The 15,557-nt window shown below is 31.5% G+C and overlaps 1 protein-coding gene across 1 annotated transcript; it reads right to left on the bottom strand.

Annotated features, from left to right (window-relative positions):
* Nucleotides 1-9,080: 9,080 nt before the first annotated feature.
* Nucleotides 9,081-14,446, bottom strand: LOC134261345 (phospholipase B1, membrane-associated-like). Its single transcript, XM_062743785.1, has 13 exons — nt 14,309-14,446; nt 13,206-13,309; nt 12,775-12,856; nt 12,295-12,353; nt 11,772-11,839; nt 11,601-11,644; nt 11,246-11,354; nt 10,837-10,969; nt 10,264-10,421; nt 9,956-10,127; nt 9,595-9,693; nt 9,439-9,507; nt 9,081-9,179 (listed from the first exon to the last, which is right to left on the bottom strand). Exons 1-13 carry the CDS (start codon nt 14,400-14,402, stop codon nt 9,138-9,140), a joined length of 1,233 nt encoding a protein of 410 aa, XP_062599769.1. The 5' UTR covers nt 14,403-14,446; the 3' UTR covers nt 9,081-9,137.
* Between the last annotated feature and the right edge of the window lie 1,111 nt (nt 14,447-15,557).

The raw sequence follows: 15,557 nt of genomic DNA, 5'->3' as shown, positions 1-15,557 counted from the left end.
GATCTGATGAAATTAGCTTGAAATTAACACTAGATTTGTCAAACAGGGGGAAATTACATAGACTGATCAATGAATTTCATCAAAGAGGAAAGAGAAATATATAAACCATTTTAAAGACTCGGAGGAGGGAATTGTCCGAAAGATGGAAAGATTTCCCCGATGGAAGTCCGAAAGAATCATATGACTTCATTTATAAAATTGCCTTTCCTGCCCTTAAGATAAGATGCATCTTCGCTTTAGAGGTTTAATCATTGATGGTCGCGATTTTATGAAGCATGCAAGAGGAAAGCTCTCTGTTTATTGGCTTTTTTGCTACTTATCGGAATCCCAAAAAACCCATAACAATTTGCTGGAGCGCGAAAATAAAGTTCAAATGACAGTATGGATATCAGAGACTTTATACAGTACAAGTAATCAATAAACAATAGGACTATTTTGAAGAACAGATTATTTATTGTTTGCATTTCCTTGATCTGTGTTTATTTATTTCATAAAAAAAATATTCAGAAAAATCATATTACAAGAAAGCAATGGATAATAGTTACCATGAAAAACAGCACAGAAACAAAGATCTTAGAAGTATCAGCACAATTCCTTGTAGCAATATGTTCTTTGATTTCATTACATGTTAAGTTTTTTTTTTTGATTGGATTGTCTCGTCTCTATTACTACTGTCAACATTATTTGTTAGCCAATTAAACTGTCGATGAAGAGCCATATTGTTTCAAACTGGCCACTATATCTAAGCGAATGTCAAAATCAAATTCAAAAGTTCGATGTTTCGAAAACTCTTTATAAAACCGATTAACATCTTTTAAATTTAGAATTTGATAAGAAATAGTTCCTTTTATATAATATTGAAAATATTTTGCCTTATTACTTCAAATAAATCCTTTTAAAAATAGTCCATAAAATACAAATTAAATTTTTATTTTAAACCTACATTGACATCAAAATGGTGGCTTGTCTTAGCACACCTCTTAATCAACAGTGTCACCCTAAAGCTTAAATGTCTGATTATATTATTGGTTAACCTATTGCATCAATATGGCAGGTGATTTTGACACCTCTTATTAATTTTCAAATCCATTGTAAATTTAATTAGTTTTCAAATTCACTTGAGAATTTAATTTCATATCAGGCTTTAGATAAGGTTTAGCAACATTTTATAAAGCACTTGAGAGATTAAGGTTACTCCCCACCAGAGAGATAAGGGTTAGTTGCAATTGCCAAACAAAATGATTGACGCAGAATAGTTGGCTCGTTAATAATTATCGGATATAATCAATTAATAGAACATATTGTTGTCAGTAAATTAGCCTGTCAACCCGTATACCTGCCGACACGTCTACCCGTCGACCTATATATTATGTAACCAGTCTATCATACTTGTCATATGTGAAGAACCAGTGACCTGTCTACCCGAGTCAACCCGTCAACATGTCAAAATGGAGCAACCCGTAGACCACACCCACCGACCCGATCATGTGTCAACAAGTCGACCTGTTAACCCTTCGTGTGCACAAAAGTTCATCTAATTGAGGGGGATATACCGGTATATGTATCAATTTTTCCTTGCTCGTAATTATTTCCTTTACTTGTATTGATAAATATGAACAACGCACATTAATTCGAATTTGGCGCATAAATCCGATTATAAAGCAAGGCGCATTAATTCAAATTTGGCGTATGAAAATATTTTTACCGGGACTACTTATCCATATATCCTAGTTGAGCCCAATCATCAAGGAAAACAATCCATCTTGATCATATATTTACAGAAATGAAGGCAATTGTGGGATACGTTAATTATCTTTTTATTGTTTTCCAATATATCAGGCAAACTGAAATTTCAGCTTAAGTTTGGGGGATTTGTTTAAAAAAATAAATACAAGTTTGAATACACTTCCATAAAGATTTATTCTTTTTGTCTTAACTTTTATTGAACATAATTTTACTTATTAAATTTTGCTGACATTTACACCTTTTAATAATAAAAAAAATCATATAAAGGTAACTAATAAAATAATTTTTTTTATAGGACCAAGAAACTCACAGCTCTTTAAAGAAATGAAAAAAAAAGCAAAAAAATGAATAAACATTGTCTTTGGCAATTGTATGCATGCAAAAGACCAAGTAAATTGGTGTCTTAAAATTAATTTGTAGATTTCTTTTTTCAATTTCAGGCATTCATCCTTCAGTTATAAAAATTCTTTGCAAAACGATGGTTATAAACATGAAACCTATCAAGAAAAGATAGTCAAGAGGGATAGTTAATAAGAGGTATTAATTTAAATCACATACCTAAACGGTCCTTCCTTGTTCAATTGCCATATGAATCTCTGGCTTAGTAACAATTGTGTGGCAATCCGATGCCAAGAAATTAATGACACAAGTGATCCAGCTATATACCATACAAATCGATTTCTGGTTTTACAAGAATGCAGTGCAGGGAACCCGGGGATTACAAAAAGTTTCAGTCTTTGAAATAAAATTCTTTGAAGTGAAAACATACGAATAGCAATTGAGTTCCGCTATTGACTAGCAGTTTAATTAGTATACCTTTTATATGCTTTATTACGTACATCGATCCCATATAAAATTTACATGCATTTCTAGTCATCAATATATTTTTGTTCAAGATATTTTTTTTTCTGAAGTATGACATATATGCAGATAACGAACAGTATTCAATATCAAAAATCCATTAAACAATACAATATTGGAGAAGAGTAAGCATGTACCTCTAAAATATCATAGGTGGGATTAGGTGCCATGGAGGCGTGAGCTTCCCCTGCGGACGGGTCACACCGGCCGTGTTCGGACTTCATATCTTATCAAATAAAAAAATTTTTGGTTCTGCTGTAATGTAAAGGTCCATTTAGTTCTCATCTTAAAGTATATCTGTCATTCCAATTCCAATTAACAAGAGTGTTTGTAATCTTTACGTACTAGGTTCACGAAGATTACCTCAATCTCAATAAACACATAACGCATTAAAAGGTTCTGAAAAGCAAATCTTAATGTATTCAGGAAATCAATTTTGTTTCCCCTTTAAATGTAGCTACAGGTACATTGAATTTTTTGTTTTAGCATTTTTTCTTCTTGTTTTACATGTACAAATTAATGTCTAAACAGTTGTATGCACGCTTCAAGAGATGGAAGTACTCATTGACCAGTCAGCAAAATTGCAAGAAAATATTTTTTAAAAAATCAAGGTTTCTAATTTGCTGGCATGAAGCATGTGCTTTAATTTGCTTGGAACCCTATCCAAATAAACCTGCATAAAGCAGTTCTTTATCTAGGAATATATAGCTTGATTAATGAACGCCGAGCTCTGGATCGATTAATTGCTACAGATTTCGTCCCACAGATCAAATTAGATCGTCTGTAAATGAGATCTTTCTGTACGAATTAGTCTAGTGACGAATTAATTAAACTAACCACGTGATGTATGTTTAATTTGGTTTGTGGAAAATGTGTTGGGCATTTAATGTAAAAGGCGCAGATAGCAAACGGTGATCGATCTAAAAGAAATCTAAATCTACATCTGACATACTAATTGTTAGTCCATTATTTATATATTGAATTGACGACGGATTTTCCCGTTATTTCCCGATCATGACAAGGAGCACACGGCGGATGTGACCGGTCGGCAGGGGAAGCTCACTCCTCCATGACACCTGATCCCACCTCTGATGTTTTGGAGGTCCGTGTTTGCTCTGCTCCTATCTTGTATTGTTTTATGGACTTTGATATTGAATACTGTTCGTTATGTCCATATCCTTCATGTATAAACAATACAAATATGTTTGGAGGTCATAAAACAATGACTCGTGGACATTCCAGAGGTTGGATCAGGAGCTTAGGAGGAGTAAGCATCCAATATTGACCGGTTACATCAGCCGTAGCCATATGCATATATATTTTTAAGGTAGACAGTAATTTCAGTCAAATCAGGAAACCACAAAGGCATAAGGACTGTTACGAAAAAATTCAGCCAAAATTCGACCCAGTGATAGGTTTTATCTGCTTACAAGGTCATTACATAGATGAAAAAATTAAAGAAATACTGACTTTTAACTTTACTGATTAAATCTCTGTATCGTCAACTTATCAATGAGTTGCCTGTTTCGCTTCAAAATTGGTGGTACTCAGAGCAAACTCTTAAGAATCGAATAGGTAGGGAGACATAAACACCATAAACAGATGTTATATAGTGGAATATTACTGTCTATATAAATCAGGAAAGTTGACGATTGAAGAGGAAGTCACCTCTATTGTTATATAATTTAGTTATCAATTTGCCTTTACCGCCTATAGCCAGTAAAGCATCCAAATATGAAAACAAATGTGGCAGACTCTGTAATATCTTTTATTTCAAGTTGGATTATATATATGGTTGACGTACGAATGAAAATATCTTTCTTTGATCAAACAGGGTAGATAAATATGAATATTACTCATTTTTAAGTTTTGAATAAATTCTGCTTTGATAGTTTTATAACAACAAGTTATAAGCTTATAAGAGGTGCAATAAGTGCTTATAGAAATTCCAACAGTTTTTAAAAGACTAGGTCTCCGAAGACTACATAAATGTATCGCTAAAAAACTCAATTATCCTTTTGATATCAACTTCAGAGTCCCTGTGGGTCCAGTCAGAAACGAAGTAATTTTTGCTTAATAGAAGGTATTAGAAGAATAAAAAAAGACTACAGGAACAAAATTTCAGATGTGGATTCTCAAAAACTCTGAAGAACTTTTTTTCTAAAAGAACAAAATCACATTTATTTTCTAAAGTTAATAATAATAAGCATACGACTTTTCCTCAAAAATATAAAATCATCCCCCCCCCCAAAAAAAGATTAAAACATAATCTTTGGGGTTGTTATACATGACCGATTTTATAATAAAAATGGAACTTGGAAAGTTTTGTTTATATGATCAATTATTAGCAAAATTTGTTAAAATCATTCTGATTTTTCACAAAAATACTCTGATACAATGTATTGAAATGGAAAGGATTGATGAATTCTTCACACCATTCAATATAAAGTCTTCAGACGTGTTGAAATTCTACTTGGGTACTTATTGTGTCTCATCATTAGTCGTTTGGTTTACATATTCTAATGAAGCAATAATAAAACGTCTAAAGACAAAACAAAACACCTGACGTTCGACATTTAGCTAAATCGACATCTTTTTACTATAAATAATAGTTTCATTCATATGTCTGTTTGGTAAAACCAAGTGAATTCAAAATAAAGACCCTACGGAGTCTGCCACATCTGTTTCATATTTGGATGTTTTACTGACTTGGGTATAAGGGTTGAATATTATAACTAACAAGACTTCCGTTCAACGTCAAACTATTTTTCCTAGGTAGAAATATTCCATTATTATTCTATATAATGTTCACGTCTCTTACCTTATTCAATATTCAAGAGAATGTCTGAAGTATTGATTTTTATTTAAATTATAAATAAAGGTTCTTTTCCTCTTATTTTCCACGAAAAGATATAGCATAATGATATCAAATGTAAAATTTTGTTTTTGTTCATACAAAATATGATTGTAGTTAGTCAGAATTTTTTGATTAAATCAGGCAAGGAAAGGGAATAAACTTTGAAATAGGGAGATAAAAACGTGACAGAGTGAGAAAATAAGAAAGACTTGCGTCAATTCAGTAGGTCATAATATGTAATTATCTGCGCTAGCCCAAATGTAATTCAATAAGCAAAAAAGATTTTACTTGTTTATTTCCACTGGGTATCATGTTTGCTATTGAATTTCTCTGCACGTTTCACTTTTGGAAAGGATTGACGATTTACTCATTATGAGGTCCTGCCAAGAGAGTTTAGCAGCAAAAGTAATTTTACAGCTCAGTATGTTTCATGCCTTCCTTCTTTAAATTAACTCTTTATATCAATCCTCTTAAGATTTCATGTTATTTTGGCTAAATCGGGAAAAATTCTTTTTTTTTAATAATGAAACGTAGAGTGCCTATTGAATTAAGATAGATTGATCCGCAGTATCTAAAAAGCAGCAGTAAATTAAGAATATTCAACAAAAATGTTTGTAAATCCTCAAGGTAATGTGAATTTCTCCATGATATTTCTTTAAATGTATAGTTTATCGAATTGCATGCATAAAAAGAAAATAATCAAATCTCAAAAATGTGTATAAAAGCATTAGCTTTGCACTTTCTCTTATCAAAAGTGATCAACAGATATATTTTAAGATTAAAATAATAGACATATCGAGTCACTTGCGGGAACTGTCCGTTTTATGCAATGCATGACGTAAAAAGCTAATGCTATCATGGCAAGACAAATTACTTTAAATTTCATATCTTGCTAATAAGCAATTGTATTTAAGGCTGCATAAATAGAAGTTCGATTTCTTAAAAAAAAAAAAAAGAATATTAATTTTTGTATTCATACGGTTCATGTACAAATGTTATCCTGGTGATAAGACTTCAAAGAATATTGAATAATCGTAAGCTGAACTTGATGAAATGACAACTGCTGCACAACAAGGTTTCGATTTCAAGACTTTTCTGCATTATTGAAAAAAAAAATTCGTTCATGTCTGGGTAGCATATATTCGTAAGATTTTTTTTTTTGTTATGACTCCAAAAACATTGAATCATAATGGTATGATGAACTTTAAAGTTGCTGCATTAAAAAATCAATTTCAATCTTCCTTTTGACTTTTTACACTAAATAAAATATCTACGTGGTCATAATAATGAAAGGATATATGCGGGAATTAAATATGTAAGTGTGAGAAGAATTATTGAAAAATTGACTAGACTAGATTTTTTGCTAGATATCCAAACCCCTTGTGACAGATACTTAAGTAAAGATGTGTTCGGGAAAAAATTGGCAACACTGTGGGTGTAAATCACCAATTAAACATACATTTTTATATTTTCAACTTAGGATTACAGCAATTACGTCTCTTTGTTTCACATGTGAGTATTTCAACATTATCAGAACTTACTTTTTTTAATTAACATATATTCAACTTATATCAACTGCATTTTGTAATTGTAATGTAATTTATTCCACTTGATATTGTCAAGAAATATACGGCAATCAATCTCATGGTAACTGATTATAACAAACACTCATCGTTATGACAAGCAGTAATGACTTCTTCCTATTGGCTTTTGATCTTTCCTAGACATGCACCTTGGAGATTTCATGTGATTTATTTACTGTCCTTGTGGAAGTATCCATTTTGAAAGGTTTTTTTTTTTTAAATTTATTCCACGATCTTCGGGTTTTGATGCAGAACCCTGAATGTATCCTTTTATAATGTCATGTGATCCATGTATCCCTAAAGGAAGTTTAAGTTTTGCATGTTTAAGTTTTTAGATAAAAATTATATGTTTTAAAGAAAAACGTTTATCTTAATCGTAATTTAGAAATTCACATTTTTTCTGAGAAGAATTTTGCATAGGTCGAAATGTCATTTAAGAGACAACACAAACGGACCGATGTGCCACTGGGTCCAAATGCAACTTATGCATGTACTTTACATATGAATTAACATTTATTGAAAAAAAAAATCGCAAATTACCAATATGTACAGTACATACAGAGGGAAAGCTTGAAATATGCACGAGGAATTTTTTAAAGGAGATGCACTTTCAGTGTAAAAACCCTTCTATAAATCATGAATTTAAGGACGTTCGATCCTGAGCTTTTGATCAGATTTTGGTCCTGTCCTATATTTACAAAATTCTTTATCATTTTTAAGTTCTAAGTAAACATAAAATCTGAATTCTACAATGCAAATTGAACCATATTCAATGAAAAAACCGCGATTAAATTCCATTCAAGTAGATTTAAGCTAGGAACTACATTTTGAGGCGGAAGGTTTTTTTTAGAAGAAAATGATCAGTTTTTCCCCTTAAATCATGAACTTATTAAAATAAAATTTTGTTAATTTTAGATTCCTATTTTTCCATGCCGGTTGCACACAAAGCTGTTTTTTGCAGTGAAACCTTTTATACTGGTTCTGAAATATCTATAAAATTATTTCTTATGAATTCTTTCAACGAAGTTTGACAAATATATGTAAATACATTCTGAAAATCTGGGGGGAAATTGAGCCAAATTTAACGTAAATTGACACGTTTTTAGTAATATTTAAAAAATTATGTCATATACCCCCCAATTTTGGTGTTCTTTTCTGAATATTTAAGATAACTTTGACTCTCTGCTTAAATTCAGTAAAAGTTTAAGACTTTAAAATAATTTTCTTGCTTTATAAAAATTCAATGCCAGAAAAATCACGTTTTGTGAGTGCAGAAAGGTCAAATAATTAATTATGCGAGGCAATTGGAAACTTCTCCTTAGTCACAAGTTAAGTGTCTTTTTTACAATAGACTCACAGTTTATTTTGTTCCATGCTTTAATTGTATAAAAATATTTGAGGGAAAACGTACGTCAAAGATGTAATTTTTTATCAAGACACAAATTTCAGTGCAAAAAGGTCATAATTAACGTACTGTAGCGCCAAAAGAAGCATATTGACCCCCATTTTTGGATTTGATTTTTAACTAAGCTATGTGTGTAGAAACTAAAAATATACTTGAGAAAAAAAGTTTGACTTTAAATATCAGGATCCAAAGTCGTTAAATCAAAATTTGCTTTTTATTTAACTAATTATCTCATTGGAGGTTCATTGTAAATGTTAAATTGCTAACTCTCCAAAACGAAGCCTTTATTAGTGTAAACTCATATATTTATGGTTATTTTATTAAATTTGCTGTGTATATTACTTAAAAATGTACAAAAAAATGACATTTTCAGGGGTGGGTGGGTTAATTTTTGTTGTTTTCAAGGTATTGAGAGACCCACGAAGTAAATATGTTATATTATTCTTAATGGATAGACTTGGACAGACAGATGGAATAATGGCACAAAAGTAATTATTAAAAAAAGGATATAACTCATCATTTTACATAAACAATTAAACTATGTTGTATGTTTACATCAATTTATCAAAAAATATAGTAATATTTCACCATGATAAAAACAAAAGTATGTCTTCAATATATACATGTTACATTATGTTTATTTCCTTAAATATTAACAATTCACCTTTTTCACAGAAAAAAAATCTTAATTTTTGTAGGTTGTGAAGAAAGAGTGGTCGTGGCCAGCCTGCAAAAGAATACAGCTTCAAATGTAACATCACCATTAGAAATACAGTCCACTATAAAAAAAAGTATCCGTGATTTGAACTAAATATAATTCTAAATGTGAAGAAGGAAAGATCTTCATAGTTTTGTAATTAATGAATGAAAAAACTCTATAAACAATTCGGGTATAAAACATGAACCGCTACAAAATGTAGAGGTGGGATTAGGTGCATTGGAGGAGTTAGTATCCCTTTAAACTGTGAAAATTTAAGAAAACTTACATGTGTTCCCGGGCAATGGAAGTCACCATACAGATGCCACTGTTCTTGTTTAAAGTTGGGTGCTTCCAACTGACAAAATAAAATCATTGGCATTAGTGGCTTCTTATACAAGCCAAAGCTTTAGTTTTGTACAGGCTTAACTTTACAAAATATTACCATGTTATTCCAGAGTGAGAGTCCGGCAGCAAACTGTCCCTTTTGGCTGAAGTGGAAACAGTCAGGAGAGAAGAAACTCAAGTCAATGGAACCGGTACCCTGGTAAAGTGTAAGTGAAGTAAAGGGTTTATTAATGTTTATGTCAAGTTTAAGACTACATGTAACTCCCAAGAAATATTATGCTATTTGAATTTGAACTGTAAAGCATAAGTTTACCTCAGCAGACGTTTTAGATTTCAAATTATGTATGTTACTACGTATTAAAATTGGTCACTGAAAGTATGGCTAAACTTAAGTCTATATATTGCAGGAAAAAATAGAAATGCTAAGTAAAGCATTGAATTATTTATAAAATCCTTACTAAGGTTGGTGGTTCAGTGTTCTTAAAGAAGGGCTGAAGGACGACAGTGAAATCATCCCGTGTATCGTATCGTCCTGAGTTGACCAGATTCCGGAGTTCCTGTTGATAAGCAATGGCCGCATTTCTTAACATCTGAGAGTTAGCTTTGTTATGGCCGCAGTCACACACAACACTGTTAGCAAATAGAATCAATGCTTCAACCCTTGGATTGAATTACACTAGCTACTTTTTTGACATTTGATAGGATTTATAAATACCGGGTATTTTAAAAAAAAGTGTAAGAGAAATAAACATTCGTGGTTTCGTACTTGTGGACGAGATTGCAAATGAACCCGCCATCCATGGCTGCAATGGGAGCAATGTCAAATATCTCTACCAGGTTAACGAACATTTTCGGAACCTCCCGATGTAAAATATCCAAGGCATCCCGAATGTGTTTGATGTAGTTGGCAGCTGAGTAGCCAGCCTGTTACAAAATTTAGTTTTATAAATATTTGAAAATATTTTCACATAGAAATGAAACAATCTACAAGTATTAGTCAATTGTCTGTAAAATATATATAGTAGGTTCTTTTCTCCATTCTAACCATTGACTCAGACCGCAAGTACAGTAATGGCAATGTACTTGACAACCCGTCTCGGCCCTTTTGTTTTTGCTTATCAAAGACCTTTCAGGAAAGTTGTATTTTTCTTTGTTTGCTTTCACACCTCACCAAACTTTTCATCAAATTCCCCAACTTTCAAAACCCATACTATGTGCTGATGGCAAATGCACTATTAGACAAGAAATTCGTATGCATGTCCTCTGAGCATACAAAATTTTCGTTAAATATCCATTTATAAATCACTAACATAATAATGCAGAAGCTTTTTAGAAGTACCTGGTCGTGACAATAATCGCAAAGATCATTTCCGCCGATAAACAACGTCAGTACTTTCCAATCGTCATTAAATCGCACGTGCGTGTCCGTCCTCAGTCTTTGTACCAACGCATTAGCTTGACCGGGCATATTTCTATAAAAAGTTGTAAAATCGTGATTTCTTCGTTGCAAAACCATTGTTCTACATTCAATCGTGAGATTTCAGACATGCGTATTTGTCTTTTAGCAAAGATAAAAGCATTAAAAGTATCATGTAAATTTTTGATTTTGGGGTGAAAAAGAGCGTACAAACCTTTTGTTTTAGTATGCGTTACGTTTGCTAGCTAGCGATTTTGTACATGATAAACAGAAATTGTCCTTAAAAACAGAGCGTATAAAGAAAAAAATCTTTAAAATAATAAAGACGTACGCGGACACATCACCGGGATCAGCGTAGTTCAGCATGGAGTTCGTAGTCCCCACTCCTCCGGTCCCATAGGATTGACCCCATAGGAACTGACCAAATTTCTCCAGAATATCTGTATATATAGTATCATGTTGTAAATTTTGAATTTACTACCGGGGGGTAAATGCAAAATTTACAACATGATAATTAACTATGATCATGTTGTAAATTTTGCATTTACCTCCCCCTAGTAAATTCAAAATTTATAACATGATAATAAAGATAAGAAACATCGATCAAATTCTAAAGAATAATTCCATTTTATTTAACAAAAAATATAAATTTTAGTATGTTAACGTTTTTGAATTATTTGACTTACTTGGTAATGTAATGGTGTTGCTAAGGTCTCCATCACCACCAATGCTTTGGGAGAAAATCATTTTGAAAACTTAGGATATATAGGCGAAATATATTTACATTAAAAGGTTAAGGTTTTATTTAATTGAGGATATTAATAGCCTTTTATCATTTATGAATAATCGCTATTTACCTCCAAACTTGACCTCTGTATTCAATGAAATCTCCAATGATGTTGGACGCAAGAATACCATTACCAGCCTTGACATTTAAAAAAAAATAAAAGCAAAAAAGATAAAGTATCTATATTTTTCATAAGATGATGTTAGTGAAGAAATTGTGTAATTTCAGTTTTCAAGATACAGAAAATAAGTGAAGATTGATAATACATTAGATTCAAAGAATCTTTTCATATTCCTTGGTAATCTATTTAACATCTACACTGTACTTGAGTTCAAAGGCATGATCACTTTCAAAAGTAGGGTACAGTACAAAACGTGTAGTTTTATATACCACTTATACATATTATATGAAGTGTTGGAAAATCAGCAATATACAATGTATGCTAAATGATAAAAGTTTGTCTTTAGGATTCAATTTTATTAAGCATTCTAAAATAAGGTATATAACTTCTCCGGATAAAAATTTTCTTAAGTAGGTACTTATTATTCAAGTAATTAATTCAATTATTAAATGAAATTAAATTTATTTCTTACCGTAAGGGAATCTCCCATGGCAGCAATGATACGAACGTCTCCGGGATGAAGATCATGAACTTAAAATCAATTTAAAAAATCTATCAAAAATATATGCACTACTTTCATTAAATGAAAGTCGTAGCATTAAATTTCGCTGTCATTTCCCAGAAAGGATATATAGCGAACTGAAAAATGTAATTTAAAGTTTAATTTTCAAACTAATTTTGATAATTTGGTATAAACGTTCTATAAAATAGTACTGTAAACCAACTTTTATTTGCAAGCGACAAATATTCGCGAGTTTCGCGACTTACTTTAACTTGCAAATATTAATCGCCGCGAATCATTTATTCAGCTTTGTATTCATATTTTCTCAGTCGAGAGAATTAATCGTCGAACGAACTTGGGAATCGCGAATAAAGGATAAAATTAATAATATTTGGTTTACAGTACTTTTTCTCACATGAAATATCTTACTATTTTAACATACAAACTTACCACTTGTTGCATGATGGCCATTGTGTGGGTGGGTGTTATGACACTCAAAGCTTGGAATTGGATATCTTTTACTGCGACTGCCCTACAATTTAGGGGGAAACATTGTGTATGTTTTTCGATGCTCTCCAGAATATTTTAACAATGTGTTTGAAACAAAATTAATAAAAATGAGTCCCAGATATACAGCTTCATTATGGATGAATAATTCTTTAATGACAAGTGGTATTTGATACCAATGGAAATATTCTATCGTTAGCTTATCTGAAGTCAACTTATAATATTGGATCCAAGTCTCCATACATGCAGCTTAACTTCAGTTTTGTTTCAATATAATTGAATACGCGGCCAGACCAATTTTTATATTATGCTTAATATATTTTAAGCTGTCGTCATGCTTATGAAAATTATATTTAAAGAAGAAATGTCCTCACATTTTCGTGCCATAATTTTAAATGAGTTCTCCACTGCTCCATAAGTGTACTATTGTTCGGCAAGGTCTCGTTGAAAAACTTGACATATCTGTCATACCAACCGCCTGAAAAACATATCAAAGGATAAGTTTGATAAATAAAAAAAATTATTCGTGCATTTTTTAATGTCGATGTCAATACTTTGTGACCTTTCCACAGGGGATGCTCTATCCTAAATAGCACCTGATCCCACCTGTGTAGTTTTTGTTGTACGTGTTTGGTCTGCTCCTATTTTGTATTGTTTTATGGACTTTGAAGGTGAACACTGCTCGTTATCTTCATATATTTCATTCTTGTGTTACACTTAAAGAAATGAAGGGCCGATTGTTTTCTACCTGCATTCAAAATTAACTGTGATTAAAAAACATAATCGTTTTCTGAAGTTATTGTTAGATATAAGGAGTCAAAAAACATAATATATTATATTACTTATTTCAAATGAAAATTTCTTAAGCTGATGATCCACCTTACAAATTTTTATGAGTTTCCATGAATGAATGTCTTGATTTGTTAAAAATATATTGCATACCTTAGTTTTTAAACAACCTTAAACGCACGATCCAATAGTCAAGTACTTTTTTCCAATAGCCAAAAAGTCTAATTGTAAAACGTAGTTCCTTTGCACGATGGAATTCAAGTTTCTCTTATATCATAATCCACGTAAAGTTTTATATCTTTTGGTGGATTCATCATTAAATCTTTCCCGTAGAACGTAAGTAAGAAATTTCCCTTGATAATGATAATATTTTATTGGAAGTGCATGAAAAGAAAGAAAAGGAAATCAATATTAGGATTATGTAACTACATGTATAATGAGCCAACAAGGACAATGGACTTAATATTATTTCCCAGATTTTAAAAAAAATTGGAACTATCATTAAACAAATTTTAACGGCAAAAGCTCGTCAGCGCATCATAAAACAGACGTAACATTACATAGGCATCAAATGGCGGTCTTGGTTTACACTTTTTGTAAACTTCCCTCAGGAGAAATTAAAGACAATTAATTAATGCTTCTTTTGCATCACATCTTCAAAGAAACATAAAAAAACAAGTGATCGAACCTTGAGCACTGGTGACACTTAGAAGAAAAATTACCGCAAACAACATGATGGCAGTACAGCAGGGAGAAGATATGGCTCTCAGATCGCTTATCATATCGTGATATTAAGTGTCTAACTGTCCCCATTCCCCTGCCATATTATAGTTTATCAGCAGAAAATCCTTCAGCTCTCATGTTTACAAGGCTTATTTAGTACAAGTACATGTCTACTCATTCGTCAATAGAAAAGAAACACTGAAAATAAAATGCGAATAATTTTTAGAAGCCTGCATACATCTTTTTGATATTGGGCATAGTATGGTGGCATATTTCTGCCCCCTACATGCAAGATAAATTATGTTAACATGCAAGAAAATTATGTCAACATGCAAGAAAATTATGTCAACATGCAAGATAATTATGTTGACATGCAAGTTACAAATCTTCAAAGAGAATCTGATTTTAAAATGGGTAAAATCCAGTACTGACGCTTGAATCTGACGTCGAAGATGTAAGACGCAACATAATTATGACAAGATGCGGGTTACTTAATTATGTTGACATGCGAGATAATTATGTAGACATGGAAGAAATTTATGTTAACATGCAAGATACTTATGTTGATATGCAAGATAATTATGTAGACATGCAAGATATTCACGTTCACATGAAAGATAATTATATTAACATGCTACTTATTTATGTCAGCATGCCACTTATTTATGTGAACATGTGAGTTATACTTTTACATAAAAATATTTATGTCAACATGCAAGATAATAAGTTGCATATCAACATAAATATCTTGCATGTCTACATAATTATCTTGCATGTTGACATAAATAAGTCACATGTTGACATAATTATCTTGCATGTTGACATAAATAAGTCACTGTCTACATAATTATCTTGCATCTTGCTAAGATCTACAATGTTAGATACGGGCGTTAAAAGTAAATTTCATCATATTTAAATTATATTTTCTTATAAGATTTGTAACTTGCATGTCAACATAATTATTTTGCATGTTGACATAAATATGTTGCATGTCTACATAATTATGTTGCATGTTAAAATAATTTATCTTGCATATAGGGGGCAGAAATATGCCACTATAGTGCATAGATAATTTGAAATGACTAAAAACAAATCATTTTGAAAGGAGTTATATTTCATGTTTCCAGTATCTAATTTTGTGTAGAAAATATTGATGAAAGTTTTGAGTGGATTTTGAACAATTCTTTCAAAAAAATGGTGCATGAAACAGCTGC

The sequence above is a fragment of the Saccostrea cucullata genome, unplaced genomic scaffold (assembly GCF_032062105.1).
Source record: "Saccostrea cucullata isolate Sc308-1 unplaced genomic scaffold, CSIRO_AGI_Scuc_v1 ctg356, whole genome shotgun sequence".
NCBI lineage: Eukaryota > Metazoa > Mollusca > Bivalvia > Ostreida > Ostreidae > Saccostrea > Saccostrea cuccullata.
This window is presented reverse-complemented; position numbering and strand designations above follow the sequence as displayed.

What these genes read in the sequence shown, in the direction of transcription:
- LOC134261345 (XM_062743785.1), bottom strand. Translation starts at nt 14,402, where the DNA reads ATGATAAGCGATCTGAGAGCCATATCTTCTCCCTGCTGTACTGCCATC. An exon ending in TGGCCATCATGCAACAAGTG is followed by an intron (nt 12,354 to 12,774) that starts GTAAGTTTGTAT and finishes ATTGATTTTAAG; the next exon opens with TTCATGATCTTCATCCCGGA. An exon ending in CCATGGGAGATTCCCTTACG is followed by an intron (nt 11,840 to 12,294) that starts GTAAGAAATAAA and finishes TTAAATGTCAAG; the next exon opens with GCTGGTAATGGTATTCTTGC.